Source organism: Nicotiana tabacum, chromosome 11, assembly GCF_000715075.1.
Source record: "Nicotiana tabacum cultivar K326 chromosome 11, ASM71507v2, whole genome shotgun sequence".
In the NCBI taxonomy this organism is placed as follows: Eukaryota; Viridiplantae; Streptophyta; class Magnoliopsida; order Solanales; family Solanaceae; genus Nicotiana; species Nicotiana tabacum.
Window position 1 is genome coordinate 26,297,198 of NC_134090.1, and position 23,352 is coordinate 26,320,549.

General features: G+C 39.1%; 1 protein-coding gene across 1 annotated transcript; it reads right to left on the bottom strand.

Annotated features, from left to right (window-relative positions):
- Nucleotides 1-12,588: 12,588 nt before the first annotated feature.
- Nucleotides 12,589-14,149, bottom strand: LOC107812084 (uncharacterized). The gene is made up of 3 exons (XM_075224152.1): nt 14,061-14,149; nt 13,409-13,961; nt 12,589-13,068 (listed from the first exon to the last, which is right to left on the bottom strand). The coding sequence occupies exons 1-3, from the start codon at nt 14,147-14,149 to the stop codon at nt 12,589-12,591; spliced, it is 1,122 nt and encodes a 373-aa protein (XP_075080253.1).
- Between the last annotated feature and the right edge of the window lie 9,203 nt (nt 14,150-23,352).

The window sequence follows — 23,352 nt, forward strand, 5'->3', positions numbered from 1 at the left end:
AGCAATAAACCTGCTGATGTAGTTCAAACGCCCGAGCAGACTCATCACCTCAGTCTTGTTCCTTGGAGGTGGCAATTCTTGGATAGCTTTGATTTTTGACAGGTCCAATTCAATGCCTCGATGACTAACTATGAATCCCAACAGTTTTCCAGAAGGAACACCAAATGCACACTTGACAGGGTTAAGCTTAAGATTGTACCTGCAGAGCCTTTAGAAAAACTTCCTCAAATCTCCGATATGGTTGGACTGTTGCTTTGACTTTACGACCACATCATCCACATAAACCTCAATCTCTTTGTGTATCATGTCATGGAACACAGTAGTCATGGACCTCATGTAAGTTTCCCTAGCATTTTTCAAACCAAATGGCATTACCCGGTAGCAATAAGTTCCTTATGGTATGATGAATGCTGTCTTTTCTGCATCCTCCTCATCCATCAAAATCTGGTGGTATCCCGTATAGCAATCCACAAAAGACCCGATCTCATTCTTGGCACAATTGTCTATCAGAATATGGATATTTGGCAATGAAAAATTATCCTTTGGACTTGCTTTGTTGAGATCGCGGTAATCAACGCACACCCTAGTCATACCGTCCTTCTTTGGCACTAGCACAACATTAGCTAACCAAGTGGGGGTATCGCGTGACTCGAATGACCTTTACGTCTGACTACTTTGTGATTTCCTCCTTGATATTCACACTCATGTCAGTTTTGAACTTTCTTAACTTCTGCTTGACGGGAGGAAATGCCGGGTCAGTAGGCAATTTGTGAACCACCAAGTCAGTGCTTAGACCCGGCATGTCATCATATGACCATGCAAAAATATCTTTGTATTCAAACAATGCTTTAATCATCTCTTCCATGATTTGTGGTTCCAAGTGCACGTTTATCTTGGTTTCCCTGATGTTATCTGGATCCCCTAAATTGATTGCTTCAGTTTCATTCAAATTAGGCTTGGGTTTCTCTTCAAAGTGACTTAGCTCTTTACTAATTTCCTCAAAGGCTTCCTCTTCATCATATTCTATTTCATCATCACACTCTATTTCTTTGATTATTATTTCAGAGTTAGATTGACTTTTAAGACTTGGCTGACGATTATCTTGGGTCTGGAATAATGGCTCACTGGAAGATCGATGGAGTGTAGCTGGTAGAGGTGCTACGAAAACAGGGGTAGCTGGTAGAGGGGGGTATGGGCTTGTTTTGGCTGGTGGAGCTTGTATGGTTTGGGAAATTGTGCCATGATAGTGGTGGTAAGGGGTGAATCTTGGTGTATGTTGTGGAGATGAGTCAACAGGGGGAGGTTCTTAGGATTGAGCTAGTGGCGGGATGAAAGCAGGGTTGGCGGGGTATGATGGTGGTGGATTCCCTTTCATCCATGCATGGTACATTTCAGCCATCTGGTGTTTCAACTTATGTAACTCCTCTTTCAAACCAACCTCAAACTCCTCCACCTCTTGCGGTGGATCAATAATACTTGCGTCCAGTTCTTGGCCAGCCATGATCAACTTCTTTTTAGATCTGGTGTTGTATGGATGGGTTGCCAGAATGCCAAACAAACTAACCACCTACATGTTCTCAATGACAACAACAACTTGTTAGTGTTTAAGATTTAACAGGTAGGCAACCGTACATTTAGGATGCAATGCACCTAAATAGTTAAAGCATCTATCGTATATTTGAATGGCTGCGTGCTTCATCCTGGCTTTTAACTAACTCTTCTTATTTTGCACTTTCTCTTCTTTCTCTTTTTTCTTTTTGCTCTAATCCCTCTTTAATCACTATTGGCCTTTCCCACTTGTTTTTGTTACTTCCCTTTTATTTTTGCACTCATTTTTCTCTCTTGTTTGCCCATTATTTCTTTCCCTTCAATTTCCTTTTATTTTCTCTCCTCTTTTTCCTTTTAATTTTATGGTTATGATTGAATCCTATGGGGATTGCCTACATATCATGATGCAGCATGAATCAGATCATTACGTAGTTCAGGGGATAAATACAAAACAAAAGAAAGATACATTTTTTTGGGTTTTCAAATTTTCATAAAATAAAATAAAAAACAAAAACATCCTGATTACAATGACTTATCCTACAGAATTAAACATAAAAACTAACAAACTCGAAAGGTGGACTAACAGAATCTAAAAGAAAAATGAAAATATAGACTGGTAAGTGGACTAACGAACTCCAAAAGAACCTGAAAATACAGACTCGAATCAGTAATACATGAGTGCCTCAACTGCTACTCCAGTGGCCTGGGGGACGTCAGTCAGTCTCACCCAGGCCTATGCGCTATATCTTATTGGAGGTGAAATAGGTCATCCATGATCTGCCGGACAAAAATCATGACTGAAGTGAAGAACATGGACCTGGTCATGTCCTCGCATTCGTTGCACTTCATCACAATGTAGTCCGCAATCCTCCTAACCCTTTCCCTGACAATACCCTTCTCTTGTAGCAACCGTCCGATCTGCTGTGTTCTGGCCCCCAAAACTTGTTTGGCTATATGATTTTGCTCTTGAAGCTGCTGCAGGTCTTTTTCTAACTGCGACATCAGGGCATAGCAGTGCTCTCTTTCTGCTATGAAGTCTCTTGCCTGCTTGGTCAGTTCGTTCTCAAGGACATTGACCTTTTTCTTTAGACCCACCATTCCTTTGTCGTACTTATCCTTTAGTTGTCGAACGAAACTTGCCTATCCCTCCGCATTCTTAGCTAACTTGGCTCGGGCCTTTGCTAGTTCAGCTTCAGTTTTCTCTAACTCAAAACCGTAATCACTTACTTTCAGCCTGAGCTTTGCTATAAGTTTCTTATCCTTTTCACTCCTGACAGGGTTCTCAGTTGCTATTTTTATTTTTCGGATTTGGGCTCGGAGGGCTTCATTTTCTTTGGCCAAACTCCTCTTTTCACCTTCCGCTTCTTATGCCTGGAGATCATTATTGAATTCCATGTTTCTCAATTTCTCATCCAAGGTGTGAATGGTGGCTTGATATTTTTTCTCCTTTTCTCCCCAAGCCAAACTTTCTTGGACTTTATCATCAAAAGCTTGAACATGAGGTCTCTTGGCAGGCCTCTCGGGCTCTGGCTCATTGTTTGCACAAGACCTTTTCTCAAACCATGCAGCATAATCTAGATCCACTTCCCCCTTTGCAATATCTAGTACCTGGATGCCATTTTTCAGATACCGACAACCATTCCAATCCTGTTGAACTAAGGTTTCAGGCAATGCATCTTTTGGATGTAGCTCAATGACCTGGGTGGTTAGATCTTCATCTTCGGGTACCACCTGATATCTTCCTAACTGCCTTAAGACCCTCTGCAGTGCATATGGTTGGACACTCCTTAAACTCATCAGCATTAGGTAACCCTTGGTAGCCATCATGTGTATTCCTTCTGTTATCGGGAGCCATTTTATAGTCCACTCGACCTGACTTGCTTTTAGAGCTTTCAAGTGGGAGACCCAGGCTCCAAACCCTTCTGGAGCACTGTAGTCTTTTACCCTTTCCTCGTAGCTCTTGATGAAGTTATCTGTGCTCGAACCATAGCTTATGAATTTGGGATGATGGCGGAGATGCTCGATCAACTACATTTGTAGAAGCATATTGCAACCTTCAAAAAATTGAGCCCGACCTTGCTCGATAAATGTCTGCCAGCACTAACGGAGAAGTGTATGATCTTTCTTAGTAGTGAGGATTTGTGCAATTCTGGCCATACGGATATCCACTGTCCCTTCTGCATTTGGAAAGACCATAATCCCCAAAAATGCCACAATGAAAGTGAACCAACGATGAATTTTCCAGATGTCCTTATCTTGTTTGTTGTTCAAACCCTTTTCATGCATTTCGAATCCAGCTAAGTGCCCGAACTTGAAGTACAAGAAGTAGAAAGAACATAATCCTTTGTTTACATGGGCCTTCTTCATTTTCTTACTGATATTCAGGAGGTCAAAGAACTTGTGCACAAAAGGAGCCCTAGGGAATATAAGTTGTTGTTTCCTCAAGTCCAGGCCAAACTCAATATACCCGGCCATTTCCTCCAGGGTAGGGGTGATCTCAAAATCCGAGAAACGAAAGATATTGTGGACGGGGTCCCAAAAAGGTATCAAAGCCCTGGTTAGATCTTCCCGTGGTTTGATTTCCAGAATGTTTATAAGGGCACCCAACTACTCTTTTACCCAATCCCAGCCATCTTCATCTAGATCATTCCACCACATACGCAGCTACAGTTGAGCCTGTTCTATGACCAACTCTGACGGATTCTGGACAATGTTCATTTGTACCTGTGGAAGGTTAAGGCTAGGTTTGACTCTAGTGGACTTTTTGTAAAACAAGTTTTTTAAATTTCTAAAAGAAAAATCAACGGACCATGACCCTTTCCCCTATATGCTACTTTTAGCAAAAATGGTTGTTTTTACAAACGTGGTCCCTTCACAATTCCAAATAAATTTTGAGGCCGGGGAAAAGTACTTTATGGAAAAATGACACTTTACCGACAGACTTATCCGTTCTTTACGAAAATAGCCCTTCGACAACTGAAGGATACTCTAAGGCTATCCCGGCAAGAACGGCTTAAGACATAACCGAAGTTGGGTCAGCTTATTCTCTTGACTAAAACCCAAACTAAATCTATTTGACTATTTACTCTTCTTCTTTTTTTTTTCCGAAAAATAAGGCCGAACCTTATGTAGGTTGCCTACGTATGCCACATCCGGTGAGAATTAAACATGTGTAGTTCGGTCAATCTTGACATAATTGAAAGAGACAAATTATTGACTCATTATGAAATGACTCTTTTTCCTTGACTCTCTTTTTTTCTTTTTTTTTTTGGAACTTTCGGCAGAGTTTCAGGACATTTCCAAATACCGAGGATTTTCAGAATCAAGCTTTATTTCTTCCCTACATCACTGTTGGTTTTTCTTTTGATTTACTTTTCCTAGCCGGTCAACATGCAACCCGAAACAAATAAATATTCACATAGCACATAGGATGCATCAGGATTGTCTGTTATTTTGGGTACACCTGTCCTAGACGGACCCAATCCCTGTGTTGAGTCCCCAAAGTCAAATGCACGTGATGCAAACAAACGTTCCTACTAGGGATCCGACATGAGGTTGTGTTATTCTACGTTTAAACCTGGGGTTGTGTTCTTGACCTGGCTTACCCGAGCGGACAACTCGAGCCGAAGAGGGGGCACTAAAGTCTACCCGGCCTTGTTGCTGGCCCAACCTCGTTCTATTTGTATGACTTGTACAGAAAAAGCGGGCCACGCAAACATGTGCACCATTTTTAGAAGACTCAGAGGGGTAACGTAAGAAGACAGTATATACAATTCAAATAATATCAAAGCGGTAAATAGATAGCAATTAGCACAAAAGGTTCACAAAATACAGTAATATTAACAATAAATAAAGCCAAATAAAATCATATTAAAAAACTCGAATTCTTGAACCCTGAACCAGAGATTCTGGGTTCTTATTCCCCAATAGAGTCGCCAGAGTTGTCACACCTCCTTTTTACCGCCCCAAAAGGGGATATAAGGGACTTTTTTCCAATCTAAGTGATAATCGAAACGCGATTAATTCAAAGTCGCCACTTGGAATAATTTATGGTGTCCCAAGTCACCAGTTTAAAATCCCGAATCGAGGAAGTTGACTCTTATTTATGGTCTGCGAACACAAAAATCTAGGTAAGGAATTCTATTAACCCGGGAGAAGGTGTTAGGCATTCCCGGATTTCGTGGTTTTAACACGGTCACTTTAATCATACTTGGACTAAATAAACTGTTTAATTACTCATTTTAGAACCTATGTGCATCCACCCCTTAACTTCTTTTAATTGCTTGATTTATTCATACTTAAGGAATTATCTTAAAATGAGTCATGCGTACGTGTACTCATTTCGTTTGGCGCGTCAAGAATCATGTCACGCATACATGTCCACAATTAATAACGCTTTATTATTATTAAGAAAGTTTAGTCAAAGTTGCGTGAACGCATACTCCGATTTTGTTTTTTAAAAATCGTAATCATGTCACGCGAACGTGTACACAACCACGATGGTATATTGAACATGCCTAAAGCAAACTACGATGTTCGAAGATTTGATTAATTTCCTAAAGTAACGTGTGAAGTCCATTTCGTGGCCAAACTTACTGCGTTAAAAAAAACTAGCTTCAATCTCAACCCAAATGAAATAATATAAAAAATAACTTTACTTCTTACAAAGTCAACAGAATTCTCAACACTCTTCAAACCTTTTGCTATTGCTACCCTCACTTTCAGAAATTTCCTTCAAACTAGTCCAAGACTTCCTCTTTCGCTTACTGGATATTGGTTTAGATGACACTTATTACGGCAAAGCGAAACAAAACGTGAAACATAAATATAATACTAAAACACATGATCACGAATACAAAACTTGAACACAAATGGAACAAAATGTAGAGATACAGAATGGGAACATAAGCACAAACGTAACACCAAAATACTAAAGCAGCAAACAGAACGTTAACACAAAAAAGCTCTTTGTGTTTACCCCTATTTTAAAAAAAAATTGCATATGATATTACCATCTGTAGTAAATAGTGCATAAAAGTATGTTTGATTTGATTAGAAAGAAGTAAATCCTCAACAAGAAAAGCAAGAAAACTTCATGAAAAGATTTAAAGTTTTTCCAGCACATATTTTCATCGAGTAAACTTTCACAACACATGTAGCGTCGAGCCTTGATTAACAAGCAGAAAATAAACTCGTGGAAATCATCAATAAATGCAAATCGAGCTTTCAAGCTTCAATAATACGAAATCGGAAACTTGATCCTCATTATCACAACTAACTAGATTTGAGTAGAAACAAATGCAAATCACATGGAAATCCAATTACGAACTTGGCACAAACCCAAACGAAAGATTTAAAATAATAATGGAAAAATTTGATAAAACTATTAACGTTGGAATCATGAGCTTCTCTTTCACTAACATCTATATGCATCTATGCTGCCTACATTAATTCAATAAAGGCCATGATAACAATTAAAATATACAAAAATCTCATACATGAGCTCACAGAATAGATCTACAGCCGCAAAATAGCATGAATTTGATTCATTTAAGCCTAAATATATGCATATGCTGCTCGTACCAGTACAAATCAACCAATACTAACAGGAAAACTTTGCAAAACATCAAAGGAACTAGTCGAACTTCTTTTAGCAGTAACATGACATACTTTAGTAAACCATAAAATCATAAACCAAATCTGACTTCGTTCGAGATTGTATGACATTTGAACACAAAAAACAACAAAAAACAGAACAGATTTGCACTCCATGAAGAATTCATCCAGACTCATTATCAATCCAAAATCAACAATTGCTTTTATTAGCACACGAACTTCAACATTTTAGAAATTCAAACCAATCCTAATTGCTTATCCTAGGCTCTCCTCATACTTTAATAACACCAAAGAGTAAAATAAGAGGAAAAGTCAGTCAAAGAACCTGAAATCGAGGACTGAACCAGCCCTAGAACATAAATCGAACAAAAAAAACATCGACCAAAAATCAACGCCTCGAGCAGCAACCAGCTCAAACTTCCCAATTGAATTCCATTTAACAAAATCCAGATTGAAATGGAAAGACAGAATTTATAGATTTCAAATTTTTTAGACAATAATCGACATCAAAATGGAATCACAGAACATTTAACAATATTTCTTTTTTTTTGTATTTTTCTATTCTGGGACTAAAAATGAAGAACAACAATAGAAAAGAAGAAGAATCTTTAGAACCCTAATTTTCCTCTCTCAATTTTCTCTCCGAAAATTTCTTTGAAAAATCCTCCCCCCCTCTCTAAAAATATCATTCCTCTTATATAGGCCTTCAGGTATTCTCGAACCTTCTGCCCTCCTCTCCAAGAAATCTCCAAAAAAAAATTCCAAAACGAATCTGATTTTTACCCCTCTTTTGATGAAAAAACAGACAAATGGAAGGAGTGGATTAATTGAATTCAATCCAACGCCCCCCATTTTCCCTAATTTCGATCTAGAGGAGTAAAAATCTGAAAAAACCAAAGAAATGGTATGTGAGGAATGGAATCTGTCAGAAACAGTTATGCCACGTTTGAGAGAGATGAAAGGAGGGGCCATGCGACGAGTTTAGAGATGAACTCGTCTGAAACTCAGATGAGTTTGGGCTGAGCTTGGCGAGGCAGAATCAGAGTTGGAGGGGGTGGACGCCGTTTCTTGGTCTTTAGGTTTAAGGTTTGTTTTGGGGGAAATATTATAATGGGGTTTATATATTAAGGGGTAGTGGGGCGGGTCGAACCAGCTGCTGGGCAGGTTTAAAGGTATTTTGGGATTGGGTGAGGGGCTTGGTAAGGGGTGGAATTTGGGCTTGACATCAAGTTTGGCCCAATTTTAATTTAAAGACCAGCCATTTCTATTTCTTTCTTTCTTTTATTTTTTTAATTAAATAAAAACCTAAATTAAATTCCTAATTTTAATTTAAATTATAAAATCAAGCTAATTATCTAACTATAAAATTTATAAAAATTAATTGATCGTAAATTAAAAGAGAGAAATTAATAATCCAAGATTAAAAGCTAAGAATGTAAAAAAAATGAGCCATTTTTTTGTGATTTTCATTTTTAATAAAGCAATTAATTAATCCTAAAATGTGAACACAAAATCTAAATGCAATGCATGGTATTTTTTTGTATTTTTCATGATTTTAATAAAAATAAACATGCACAGAAATGTAAATAATTAACACAAATTCCTACAAAAATCCTATAAAATTGAAAATAACTGGGAAAACTTTATTTCTTTAATTTTTAGGAGTATTTATCATAGGGAAAAAATCACTTGCTCACATTATCAAGTGCTGAAGTTTTTAGAAATGAACTAAATAACTTCAGCATCTTCTGCTGTAGTTTTTTGAAAAAGCTTTACGACAAAACTATTGAATCCATGACAAAAACTTCAGCTTATTAAGTGCTGGAGTTTTTAGAAATAAACTAAATAACATCAGCACCTTCTGCTGAAGTTTTTTGAAAAAGCTTTACGATAAAACTATTGAATCCAGGACAAAAATTTCAGCTTATTATTTGCTGAAGTTTTTAGAAATGAACTAAATAACTTCAGCACCTTCTGCTGAAGTTTTTGAAAAAGCTTTACGACAAAAACTTCAGCATGTTTTGGTATTTTTGTTTAACTTGATACTTATCTTTTTTGCATTTACTAGCTACGTTTTTGTCTTTTTTCACCTACTTCATCTTTCATTTAAATTTCTCTGACCATATAGTAAATGATCCGAAAAGTTACTTTTGTATTTACATTGATTATGTGAAAACTTTTGAGGCTGAAGTTATTTTTTACTATAGAAAAACTGTGGCCTTATTTTTACTATTTTTTTGCATTTACCACCCACTTGTTTTACCACCTACTTATCTTGTTACATTCAATTTCTTTGAACGTAAAATAGTTAACAGACCTGAAAAGTTACTTTTATATTTATAGATATTAAATTGATTAGATGCACTCTTTGGATATATTAACAATCTCTTCACTTGAAAATTTCATAGTCATCCATAGACTTCTCTCATATTTCTTTAAATTTATATTCAAAGAAAAACAAGAAAATGCTGGCAAAGACATGCTTATTGGGTATAGCAGGGAGTTCATGGGAAGCAAAGATAATGAAGGAAAAGTCCAAATACTTCATATGTGAAGGAGAGCGGCCACAGTTTGTGGTGCATCACAAACTCGAGCTCTGGGACATTTTGCTCTTGGTGTTGGGCACAACATAAATGATAGATTTATCAACTAGTAAAAATAGCAAAATGTCCTGGAGCTCGAGTTTTTGATGCACCACAAATGTGGCCACTCTCCATCACATATGAAGTACTTTAGACTTCTTTTTCATTATCTTTGCTTCTCACGAATTCCCAGTTGCACACCAGTAAGCATGTCTTTGCCAACATTTTCTTATTTTTTCTTATGAAATAAGATGGCAGTTCCTAAAAAAATCATAGTAGTAAAGTTTAGTTGGAAGGGAATTTTAGAGTCTTATAACCAAAGACATGCATTGGTATTCAACAGAATTGACTGCAAATCTTTGGACTCACGGAAAGTGGTAACAAGATAGCGGTTATGAAACTCCAGAAGAGCAACTAGGACATGACTATGGAGAATATGATGACACTCTATGAATTTTTTGAATAGAGAATAACTTGTAAACAAAAAATAAATTTTTTCTTTTTTTTTTCAAGGATGTAAGTGAAAACAAAATTGGATTTTGCGAATATACATTAATTTGTGTGAATTATGTGATGCCTGTCTTTTAAATTTTTGTTCTATTTACATTAATTAGTTTTTTAGTTGACTTGGGTTGAATCAAATATGTTTGTGTCTTTTTTCATGAATTTTAAGTATATTTTTGTTGAAATCCAGCATGCTAATGAGGTAAATAACTTCTGCTATTTTAGGCTGAAGTTTTGGTTAAAACTCATAACAAAGTGTCGACTGTAGGACAAAAACTTTAGCTTATTAAGTGCTGAATTTTTTAGAAATGCACAAAATAACTTCAGCACCTTATGTTGAAGTTTTTGAAAAATCTTTACTACAAAACTATTGAATGCAGGACAAAAACTTCAGCTTATCAAGTACTGAAATTTTAGAAATGAACTAAATAACTTCAGCATCTTCCGCTGAAGTTTTTTGAAAAAGCTTTACGACAAAACTATTGAATCCAGGACAAAAACTTCAGTTTATTATGTGCTGAAGTTTTAGAAATGAACTAAATAACTTCAGCACCTTCTGCTGAAGTTTTTGAAAAAGCTTTACGACAAAACTATTGAATCCAGGACAAAAAACTTCAGCTTATTAAGTGTTGATGTTTTTAGAAATGAACTAAATAACTTCAGCACCTTTTGCTGAAGTTTTTGAAAAAGCTTTACGACAAAACTATTGAATCCAGGACAAAAAACTTCAGCTTATTAAGTGCTGAAGTTTTAAGAAATGAACTAAGAAACTTCAGCATCTTCTGATGAAGTTTTTGAAAAAGCTTTACGACAAAACTATTGAATCCAGGACAAAAAACTTCAGCTTATTATGTGCTGAAGTTTTTAGAAATGAACTAAATAACTTCAGCACCTTCTGCTGAAGTTTTTGAAAAAGCTCATGACAAAAATTTCAGCATGTTTTGGTATTTTTTTTGATACTTATCTTTTTTGCATTTACTTGCTACTTTTGGTCTTTTATCACCTACTTCATCTTTCATTTAAATTTGTTTGACCATACAGTAAATTACCCGAAAAGTTACTTTTGCACTTACATTGATTATGTGAAAATTTTTCAGGCTGAAGTTATTTTTTTATTATAGAAAAATTGTGGGCTGATTAGGGCTGAAGTTACATTTCTTTTTGCATTTACCACCTACTTGTTTTATCACCTACTTATCTTGTTTCATTCAATTTCTCTGAACGTAAAACAGTAAAAAGACCTAAAAAGTTACTTTTACATTTATAGATAATAAATTGATTAGGTGCACTCTTTGGCTATATTAACAATCTCTTCACTTGAAAATTTCATAGTCATTCATAGATTTCCATCATATTTCTTTAAATTTATATTAATCCTTAGCCTTTTAGCTTTTGTTAAAGAAAGAATGTCTGGTACAAGTGGAAGTAGGAAGCCTATAATGGATGAAATTATGCATAAGTGGGAGAGTTTGAAGTGTGAATAGTACAATAACGTACCAATGTATAATCTTATGCATATGCGGGATCAAATAAAGGTTGATTGGGAGAGAATCAAACCACAGTTTTTTACCAATGAATCATTTCAGAACAGGCTTAACCTGGAGCATAGTTGTGGAGGTTATTCAATCTCGTTTGACAAGGTCGTGCAACAGTTTGATAGTTTTAAGTTTCCCATCTGGAACGACTATGCCAAGCTACAAACAACCTGAAGACTCTTCTTTCTCTTATGGACAGAGTAATAGTTGAACAAAGTCAGTTGCATGATGAATTCAACAAGTTGAAGATTGATCTCGCTGGACTCTGTGGTCTTTTGCCCGAGTACCCTATAGTTATCTCTGATACTGATGATGATGAGATATTTTGAGAAATTGAGGAGTACTGTTCTGATGATGGTGATGATGCTTAGTTTTTTTAATCCCTTTTTTATGCTTTTATGATGTGCTTTTTTGTTTACTTCAGCATATTCATTAGAGAATATGCTGAAGTTATTAAGTTCATTTTCTATAACTTCAGCCTAGAGATGCTGATGTTTTTATTTGTACATGCGTTTCTTTTGTGTGTTGTCCGCGTATGTGTGTGTATGTATGTGTGTGTATATGTGTGTGTGTGTTGTTAAGGATATGTATTTCACATACTGTAAGCCTGAAGTTTTTTCTCGCTGAAGTCATTGCGTACTTTTTTAAAATGCAACCAAACCTGTTAGCCTACACAACAAAAATGAATGGTTTGTACTTTAGTAGTATATAACATAGTCCAAGAGCTTATTTTTTTATTCCTATGAAAAAATCACATTTCAAATATGTCATACAATAATGAAAGTCTAAATTCAGACCAAGGATTATTGAATGTTGGAGTATTTTTCAGTGTGTTTCTTGAAATATGGATGAGGTGCTGGAGAAGGCAAGCAAGTTGTTCTATTATGCCCAACTTGTTTACATCGACTGCATTTGGTAGACTTCAATTGTACTGATTCAGTCACAGGGATATGCCTCTTCTTTTGTCTTCTTCCTTGTAAAATCTCTACATCGGGATGTTTTGTGATCTCAGATTCTACAGTTTGTGGAATATCCCATGATTTTTGATCTCCCACAATATTCACATGTCCTTCATATGTTTTGAACCACGTTTCCTTTGAATACCATTTTGAGAAATAAACAGATTTCTGAAAATATCTCTTATTAATAGCAGCAATTGCATGTGGACAGGGCAATTCATCAAGTTGGAATTCTAAGCAGTCACAAGTTCTCTTCTTTAAATCCACAATGAATTTGATTCCTTCACTATTTATTTTAAACAACATTAAATCAAGGTTGGACACCTAAGAAGTAATAAAAAATTAAGATAAACTATATTAGTGTATTGTTGCTTCAAAAAGAAAAAGTATGAAGTTTTTTAAATGTAAGCAGTAAATCACTGCAACAGATATAAATAGCTGAAATAAATCCTGAAATTAATAAATGTGCTCACAAACATTTTGCAAGCAAAGTCCATCTTCTTAGTCATCTCTTCTTCTGCCCATATTGATACTTTGTGAAAAGTTTCATTTACTTTTTTCTCCATTCGTAAAACCACTCTCCTAACTTTTCTTGGATGAAATCTAACATTCTTAAAATAGGCATCTCTCTCACTTTTAGTAAAACGGAATTGATTGATTCTACCATGTTTTTTGTTAGCATATCATAACGTCGCCGTGGGAACCACGATTGAGCCCATCTCTCTGGAGGCTCTTCCATTATGTAAATGTATGTTTTCTTGTCAACACTTTTGAGTTGGGACATTAACTGATTAAAAACTTCAAGCTTGTATGACCTTGCAGCACTTTGAAAAGGATTTATTACCGTGGCTTTTGCATGTCTTTGCTTTAAATTTTTCTCAAAGTGATAGAGGCAGATACCATGGTGAGCTTCAGGATAAACGTTTCTAATCCCATTTGTGATCGATTGGTTTCTATATGACAAGAAAACCAGTTCACGACGGACTTGAATTGCTTTTCTCATTTCCCCGAAGAACGAAATGTATGCCTCATTATTTTCTGGATCTGCTACACTAAAAGATAGATGAAAGATTTGATTGTTTGCATCCTTTGATACAACAACAAATAGAACACCATGATATTTTGACTTTAAAACCATTGCATCTACTGCAATAATGGGTCTACAGTAGGACCAACCAGCTATTGATACCGCAGGATCAAAGAACATGTAAGCAAATCTGTACAGTGAAACACAAAAAAACAAATCATAAGGTGTGAAGTTTTCCAAATAGGAACATTTGAAACTTCAAGTTGATGGTTAGTATTGTTTTGCTTACCTATTCTGCTCATCTCTTTTTATGCTTATGTACGTTCCTGGGTTTCTGTGCACCATCATGTGTAGTGTCATGGGCGGTTTTCCAGCCATGCCCCATGACCCCTTGGGCGCGCCCCGTGGTGTTCTAGCAAGCCTCCTAATGCCTAGCGCCACAGATGGCCCCGTGGTCTTGGCCGCGCCAAGTGACAAGCGCGCATGTGCCTTTGTCGCCCCACCGATATCCCTCGCCAGTGCCCAACCGCAGGCGGGTGCCAACAGCGTCGTGCGTACAGACAACGCTGCGCGTGCAGACCCTAATGCCAAAGACTACAATGCGGACAACAGACCTGTTTCTGTCTTGTAGAAAACTAAGTCCTTTTCATTATAAATATAGAGTAGTTTTATTCCATGTACTTCCATTATGTTTCTCTAGTTTAATCAAGTCTAGTCTTGTAGCTTTGGTTTATTTTTTTTAAGTATTATTAGGGGGGATCAAGCAATCAAACTTTCTAGCAAGCAAACAATTCTTTGTACTGGTGTCTCTCCCCCTCGACACCGCGTTGCCTTTCTGTAATAGTTTTCATTAATGCAATCAAGTTTTCTATTCTCTCAATTGCTCTTGATATTGGTTTTCCCGTATGGCACTAACAATCTAGTCTAGCGTATGGAGGGGACCTCAGTTGGTAGAAAGTAACTGCACTGACATCAGTTGCTTAGCCTTACATCGCCCTTCCAAGGAATCTTAGGAAGGTGCCGCATAACAGTTGGTATCAGAGCCTAGGCTCGACATCGGACGAGGGAATGCATTGCCATTACTACCATTTCTGACCATGGTGAATCATGGGGACCGCATTGCGGCCCTTGAATAGACGGTTGACGGATTACGTCCCATTGTGGATACGGTGCCCGAACTAAGAACTAGCGTAGGGCAAAGGTTAGACGACCTGGACCACAGGGTGCTCCAGGCCGATGTTGGCATAGAAAACATCAGTCGCGACTCCGAAGGAGATCGGCAAACGACAGTCATAGAGGCAGCTAAAATTTTCGGCAAATTCGAGGGACTCCAACAGAAGCGTGCCGAGGATTTAGCAATAGGGCACAAGAGGTAGACAGGGTGACTGCCATGCAACAAACTATTGACGACTTGACAGACAAACTCAATGTCATCAATGCTGCTTTGCAGAGCGTGCTTCGAGGTGGTGGAAACAAAATCGGGGGCGCTGCGAACCCCGCTTCCGCGACACAAAAACTAAAAATTCCTGAGCCAAAGCCATACAGTAGAGCTAGGAATGCCAAGGAAGTGGAAAACTTCATCTTTGACATCGAACAATACTTTGATGCTGTTGGAGTCCTAGAAGAAGATAAGAAGGTAGCAACTGCTGCCATGCATCTTCAGGGTGATGCTAAACTCTGGTGGCAAGTGAAGTACGAAGCCATCAAGGTCGGTGAAGATGCTATCGAGACATGGGCAGAACTGAAGGCATCCATACACCTACAGTTCTTCCCCGAAAATGTTGAATACAATGCAAGGAGAAAGCTATGGGAGCTCCGCCAGACCAAGTCAATACAAGACTACGTGCGGAAATTCTCCGCGCTCATGCTAAACATACGTGACATGGGGGACAAAGACAAGCTCTTCACCTTCCTAGAAGGGTTGAAACCTTATGCCCGCATGGAACTGCAAAGACAAAGGGTAGATACCCTACCCAAGGCGATCCAAGCAGCTGAATGCCTTGGGGACTATCAAGTGGAAGCTCGGAAGGATCGGCCTCAGCCACCTGTCCGAGCGGGATTCAAAGGGGGCCAACCTAGCAATGGTGGCTCTAGTAGAAGTGGGGGAGATCAGAGTGTAACCAAATCTAAGGCTCACTCCTTAGGCAGTAATAGTGCTACGTCAAACAACAATGACCGGGGGAGAAAGCCTCCTTCGGGATGCCGTCATTGCAGCGGACCATATTGGAATAATGAGTGTCCATATGCACAGATGAACGCCCATCAAGCCTTTGATGATGGGACCAATGATGACACAGACGATGCAGACCAGACCGAGCCAGTAGGTGCCTTCAATGCAATTATTGACTCCATTTCTGAGGCCTTAGCGGGAACCGGTGCTGGCATCCATAAGAAGAAGGACCCCTGCCCAAGCACCAAGAAAGGGAAAAGGAAGGAGGATGAGAGAAATCCTCCTAAACAAGAGAGGACCTTAATGTTTGTTGAGATGAAGGTAAATGGCAAGCCCATTCGGGCGATGATAGACACGGGTGCTACCTACAACTACTTCCTCGACCCAGGTGGAGCGCCTTGGTATAGTTGTAGGGAAGGGCAGAGGTGGTGTCAAGGCTATCAACTCACCTCCTCAGCTAGTGGGTGGGATAGCCAAAGAGGTACCAGTGAAGCTTGATCCTTACGAAGGAAAATTCAACCTGCGTGTGGTGATCATAAATGACTTCGAGTTGATAGTTGGATTGGAATACCTGAGGCAAACCAACACCATTCCTGTACCGTATGCTGACATGTTATTGATGATAGGAACAAACGTGACCAAGCCCTGCATTATCCCGTGCATGCCCATGAAGATGGCTAGTGAAAATATCTCGGCTTATAGTTGAAGAAGGGGGTCAAAAGACATGAACCTACATTCCTGGAAACCCTCTGCATTGAAGATGTAGAACGCTCCTTAGGTCCCATTCCTGAGTCTGTGAAGGAGCTACTACTAGAGTATGAAGATGTCATGCCACAAGACATGCCAAAGCGACTACCGCCTAGGCGCACTGTGGACCATGAAATTGAGCTGGTGCCGGGCGCGAAGCCACCCACCCGGGCGCCTTACAGAATGTCACAACCCGAACTCACCGAGCTTTAGAGACAATTGACGAAAATGCTAGACACATGGATCATCGTGCCCTCCAAATCCCCATACGGGTCCCCTGTGCTATTCCAAAAGAAACATGATGGCAGGACTATTAGGCTCTAAACAAAATTACTATGAAGAACAAGTACCCTATTCCACTAATGGCAGACTTGTTCGATAGACTGGGTGGTGCGACGGTGTTCGCCAAAATAGACCCGAAGACAGGTTATTGGCAAGTTTGGATTGCAGAGGGTGATGAACACAAGATGACCTGTGTGACAAGATATGGGTCGTACGACTTTCTGGTTATGCCATTCGGCTTGACTAATGCCCCAGCTACATTTTGCACTTTGATGAACCAAGTTTTCCGAGAGTACATTGATGAATTCGTGGTGGTCTACTTGGATGACATTGTGGTATATAGCCAAACATTAGAGGAACACCTGATTCACTTGCGGAAGGTCCTAGCTCGATTGAGGGAGCACGAACTATATGCGAAGCTATCTTAGTGCTCCTTTGCTCAAAAGCAAACTGACTTCCTCGGACATGTCATCGAGGAAGGGTGGATCAAGATGGACCAGCAAAAGATTCAGGCAATCACAGATTGGCCGCCGCCTAAGGATATCCACACCTTGAGGGCGTTCCTTGGTCTATGCAATTTCTATCGGCGATTTATGAAAAACTACTCCCTCATTGTAGTACCATTGACAGAACTCCTCAAGAAGGTCACACCTTGGTAATGGGGACCCAAGCGAGCGGAGGCCTTTAATGCATTGAAAGCAGCTATGTCTAGTAGCCCCATCTTGGCCCTTCCTGATCTGGCCAAGCCATTCGAAGTACAAACAGATGCATCTAACTATGCCCTCAGTGGAGTCTTGCTACAAGAAGGGCATCCTGTAGCGTATGAGAGTCGGAAGCTGAAAGATGCAGAGCGGCGCTATGCCGCCCATGAGAAAGAATTATTGGCTGTTGTCCACTGCTTGCACCTCTGGAGGCACTATCTACTGGGGACCCCGTTCGTGGTCAAGACAGACAACACAGCTGTTAGCCATTTCATGACCCAACCGAAGTTGAATGGTCGACAGGCCAGGTGGCAGGAACTCCTAGCTGAATTCCACTTCAACCTGGAGTACCGAAGTGGGAAGACCAATCATGTTGCTGATGCGCTCAGTCGGAGAGCTGATCTAGCATCGGTGTGCTTGCTCGCCACCCTAAGGGGGAGAGAAGTAGCCACCTCCATCAAGGACCAGATACAGGATTTACTCATCAAGGATCCTGCTGCACAGTATTTGGTTGATTTGGTAGGACAGGGCAAGACTCGCTAGTTCTACATGGAAGATAGTTTCCTGAAAGTGAAAGGGAACCGACTTTATATTCCTAAAGGAGGAGATCTGCGAAGGACTCTTCTGGCTGAATGTCATGATACTCTGTGGGCCGGCCATCCCGGTGAGGAACACACCATGGCGTTACTTCGCCGTGCATATTATTGGCCTCAAATAGCCGATGACGTTGCTCAGTATATGAAGACTTGTCTAGTATGCCAGAAGGACAAGTCAGATTGCTTAACACAAGCGGGACTCATGGAACCACTAGCTGTCCCAAAGAGACCTTGGGAAAGCGGTTCCTTGGATTTTATCATCGGATTGCCCAAGGTCGGAGATCTCATAACTATCTTGGTTGTAGTAGATCGGTTTTCCAAGTATGCTACCTTTATTGTTGCCCATAATATATATCAGCAGAAGATAGAGCTCGACTCTTCTTCTCTCATGTCGTCAAATATTGGGGCCTGCCCAAAGACGACTCATGCTTCACTAGTAACTTTTGGACCCAACTCTTTAAGTGCCTTGGGTCAAAGCTGAGTCACAACTCAAGTTTTCATCCGCAATCTGATGGCCAGACGGAGCGGTTCAATGGTATGTTGGAGGAATATCTCCATCACTTTGTAACCAGATCGTAGAATAATTGGGTGAAGCTTCTGGATGCTGCTCAACTGTGTTTCAATTCACAAAAGAGCTCTAGTACAAACAAAAGCGCTTTTGAAATTATTACTGGACATCAACCGCTACTCCCACACATAGTCAATGCACCAAATATGTCTAAATCTCCTCGAGCTTCTAGCTTCTCAAAAGAGTGGAAGAAAAATTTGGACATAGTGTGGAGCTATCTTGTCAAGGCTCAAAAGCGGATGAAGAGGCATGTTGATCAGAATCGTCGCTTTGTTGAATACCAAGTAGGAGACAAAGTGATGGTCAAAATTCCAAAGCGGTACTTATTTGCAAGGGTCCACGACCCTCGCCTATTGCAAAAATACATTGGACCCTTGTCCATTGAAAGGTGCATTGGGAAAGTTGCATACCGGGTGGATACCCCAGCTTGGTGGAAAATTCATCCTGTCTTCCATATCAGCCTCCTAAAACCTTTTCGGGAAGACACGGAGGATCCTTCACGGATCCAGCTCACAATACCCAGTATTTGAGGGCCCAATTCAACTGGGAAAATAAGTGTTGAAGTTATCCTTGATGATAGAGTGATTCATGCCTCAAGGAAAGATCACCAATAGTTCTTGGTGAAATGGCAAGGCTGTGATACAGAGGAGAACACTTGGGAGAGGGGAACAAACCTTAAAGCCTACAAGAGCCTAATTGAAGATTATCTTGCAAGTAAGGCACCGAGGACGTTGCTAACTCAGGTGGGGGAGAATGTCATGGGCGGCTTTCCAGCCATTCCCCATGACCCCTCAGGTGCGCCCCGTGGCATCCTAGCAAGCCTCCCAATGCCTAGCGCCACGAACGGCCTCGTGATCTTGGCCGCGCCAAGTGACAAGCGCGCATCTGCCTCTGTTGCCCCACCGATATCCCTCGCCAGCTCCTAACCGCAGGCAGATGCCAACAGCACCGCGCGCACAGACAACGTAGCGCGCGCAAACCCTGATGCCAAAGACTATGCTGTGGACAACAGACCTGTTTCTGCCTCGTAGAAAACTAAGTCCTTTTCATTGTAAATATAGAGTAGTTTTATTCCATGTACTTCCATTATATTTATCTAGTTTAATCAAGTATAGTCTTGTAGCTTTGGTTTATTTTTTTTAAGTATTATTAGGGGGGATCAAGCAATCAAACTTTCTAGCAAGCAAACAATTCTCTGTACTGGTGTCTCTCCCCCTCGACACCGCGTTGCCTTTCTATAATAGCTTTCATTAATGCAATCAAGTTTTCTGTTCTCTCAATTGCTCTTGACATTGGTTTTCCCGTACGACACTGATAATCTAATCTAGTGTATGGAGGGGACCTCAGTTGGTAGACAATAACTGCACTAACATCAGTTGCTTAGCCTTACGTCGCCCTTCCAATGAATCTCAAGAAGGCGCCGCGTAACAGTAGGTATGAAGGAAGAATCTAGTAGTTCTCTTCCAATGTTCCCCTTATGCAAGTAGTAACTTTTTGAATAGCGCGCCATGCCTTGTGATAACCAATGTCAATTCCAAATTTCTTTTTCATTTAATTTTCTACAAAGGCTGGTGTAACATCTATCTTTTTGTCTCGAACATGTTCTATAATTTGTTCACTTATAAAATTTGATGTAGCATGCTTCTGAACTGATTTTCTTGCATCAACCGAGCATTCGTGGTTGTTATGATATTTTATCACCCTGAAAAGTGTGGAATTTTTAATTCTGGCAGCACGTACATTCCAACCACATTTCTCCACGATGCACTTCAACTCGTATCTCTTTAAACATGATCTAACAGCAGTGAATTCAATTTTCTGGTTTATCTCCAAGCTGCAGAAAAATTTAGTCATGTTTTGTTTGTTCTCAAAAATTGATCCTACTCTTACTTCCTCAGGAAATGCATCGTGCCTAAGTATTTTATATGGTGGAGATTCTTTCAGCTTTCTCCTCACTCTTTTTCTTAATTTCCGAGAAACACTAGAAGTTTCAGTAATTTCTTCAATTCTATCTGATGTTATCGGTATAAGCTCCATGTTTACTTCATCTTCATTGTTGCTTATCATTGCAGAAGGTAAGAAAAAACTTTGTTGGATTGTGTGTTGGTTGTCAATTTACATTATTAGTTGTCCTTCTTCTTGGTCATCAATAAACTGGTATGAATTTATTGGAGGAGCAGGTAATTGTTGCAGCATTATATATTCTGAAGTAGCTGTAATGTTAGAAGATTGTTGCTCGTTGTCTACTTCCATTATTGGCTGTCCTAGTTCATGTTGATAATCATCAAAATGTTCTGAATCTATTGCATATGTAAGAGATTGTTTGAATGCTGCAGATTCTGAATGTTGTATTTTTTCGATGACGAAATGGCAATTCTTGTAGGCTGAATCAGTTGTAAGCAAATGTATACAGGTACTGAGTTCTTTATATGAAGTTACAAGCATTCCTTTGCTTGTATTTAGTTTGATATCAAACCATACTTTTAGTGAATATCTGCTTGAATCAATATTTGTAACTTCACTAATTTTCTTCAGGAAAGTATTGAATGATACTTGCTTATTAAGCAGAACAAGTTTTGTATCATGATCCAAGTATTTGAAATCAAGAGTCCACCTCCCATTGAAAGTAATAACAACGCAAATCGAACTCATCCTGCAGAAGCATGTTTAGTGCCAAGTATTAGGAAAGTGAACAGCATAATTTAATTATGAAGTTCATAAAAAATGTAAGCACATTGAAGCTGAAGTTGAGGAAATGTACTAGAACATTTTCAGCTTGTTTATAGTGAAGTTTTCGAAAAACAAAAGCTCATGAAGAAGGTGATTAATGCAGGACAAGACTTAAGCATAAACTAAATTTAACTTCAGCATGCAGGAGAAAATTACATAGTGCAGGAGGAAAACTTTTAGGTTGTTTGTCCTGAAGTTTTTTATGAATGAACTAAATCACTTCAGCATCTTCTGTTAAAGTTTTTTAAAAAAGATGTATGACAAAATTAATGAATCCAGGACAAAAACTTCAGCTTATTAAGTGCTGAAGTTTTTAGAAATAAACTAAATAACTCAACATATTCGGCCGAAGTTTTTTGGAAAAGCTGTATGACAAAATTAATGAATCCAGGACAAGAACTTCAGCTTATTAAGTGTTGAAGTTTTAGAAATGAACTAAATAACTTCAGCACATTGGGCTGAAGTTTTAGCAAATCAACTAAATAAACTTCAGCATGTTTCAGCATTAATTGCAAAGTATACAGGAGTAAACGTAACAAACACAATTAAAGTAGTAATTATATTGCTTTGGGGGTATGTGCTAGTGTAATAATTACAGTTCTATCACATTCATGCACGCTTTTCATTAGACGTTTAAAATTCCTCTTTGTCTTTTCATATACCATGCAGACGTTTTTTTACCTATATAAGTACACTATGCCTTGTGAGTTTATTCACTCAAACACATATATTTTAGGAGATAAAATTGTGATGACGTCGATTTTGTGTTCCGAAGCCTTCATCTCGATTTGCCTGCGCAGTCCGGATGCCTTTTCGGAAAGCTTTTATGTGAAAACTAAGTAAAATAAGGAAATTGGCTTTTAAAATTGAATAAAGTTGACTTTGGTCAACATTCTTCGTAAACGGACCCGGACCCGTGATCCGACGGTCTCGTAGGGTCCGTAGTAAAATTTGGGACTTGGGCATATGCCCGGAATCGAATTCCAAGGTACCAAGCCCGAGAAATGAATTTTTAAAGAAAATTATTTTCTGGAAATTATAAAGGCTTTTAGAAGTGAATTGATGTAAATTCTTGATGTTATCGGGCCCGTATCTTGGTTCCGGAGCCCGGTACAAGTTTGAAATAATAAATAAGTTGAATTTGTGAAGTTTGATAAGGACCGGAGTTTGTTTGGTATAAATCGGACCATTATTTGAGAAAATAATAATTTCAATGTTCTTGAGTGATTTCATAAATCTGAGGTTTAATTCATAGTTGTTGATGTTATTTTGATGATTTGATTGCACGAGCAAGTCTGTATGATGTTTTTGGACTTGCGTGCATGTTTGGTTTGGAGCCTCGAGGGCTCGGGTGAGTTTTGGATAGGCCATGAAGTGAAATTGGACTTAGGAAAAAGTTGTTGGTATCTGATATTTTTGCCCAGGCCTCCGATCTCGCAATTGCGAGATCAGGCTTCGCAATTGCGAAGTTCTCGGTCATGGGAATTGCGACACAGGCGTCACAAATGCGAACCTAGCCTGGGCAGGCCTTGGTCGCAAATGCGACCTTTTTTTGCAAATGCGATGTCGCAAATGCGACTAGTCTCTCGCAAATGCGAAAGCAGCATGTCCTGAAGGGGTTCGCAATTGCGAACCCTGGTTGCAATTGCGACATCTGCGACCAGTTAATTAGGACTTAGATGGATTTGTCTTCATTTTTCAAACTCTCTCAAACCCTAAACTCTCTTGAGCGATATTATAAAGAAACGTTCTTATCCAAATCAATTGTAAGTCATTTCTAACTCATT

Excerpts from the sequence above, each read along its gene's own strand:
- LOC107812084 (XM_075224152.1), bottom strand. The coding sequence starts at position 14,149 with ATGGCTGGAAAACCGCCCATGACACTACACATGATGGTGCACAGAAAC. Across the intron at positions 13,962-14,060 it reads AAAAGAGATGAGCAGAATAG|ATTTGCTTACATGTTCTTTG; the intron begins GTAAGCAAAACA and ends TTCACTGTACAG. Across the intron at positions 13,069-13,408 it reads ATATGCTAACAAAAAACATG|GTGTCCAACCTTGATTTAAT; the intron begins GTAGAATCAATC and ends ATTACTTCTTAG.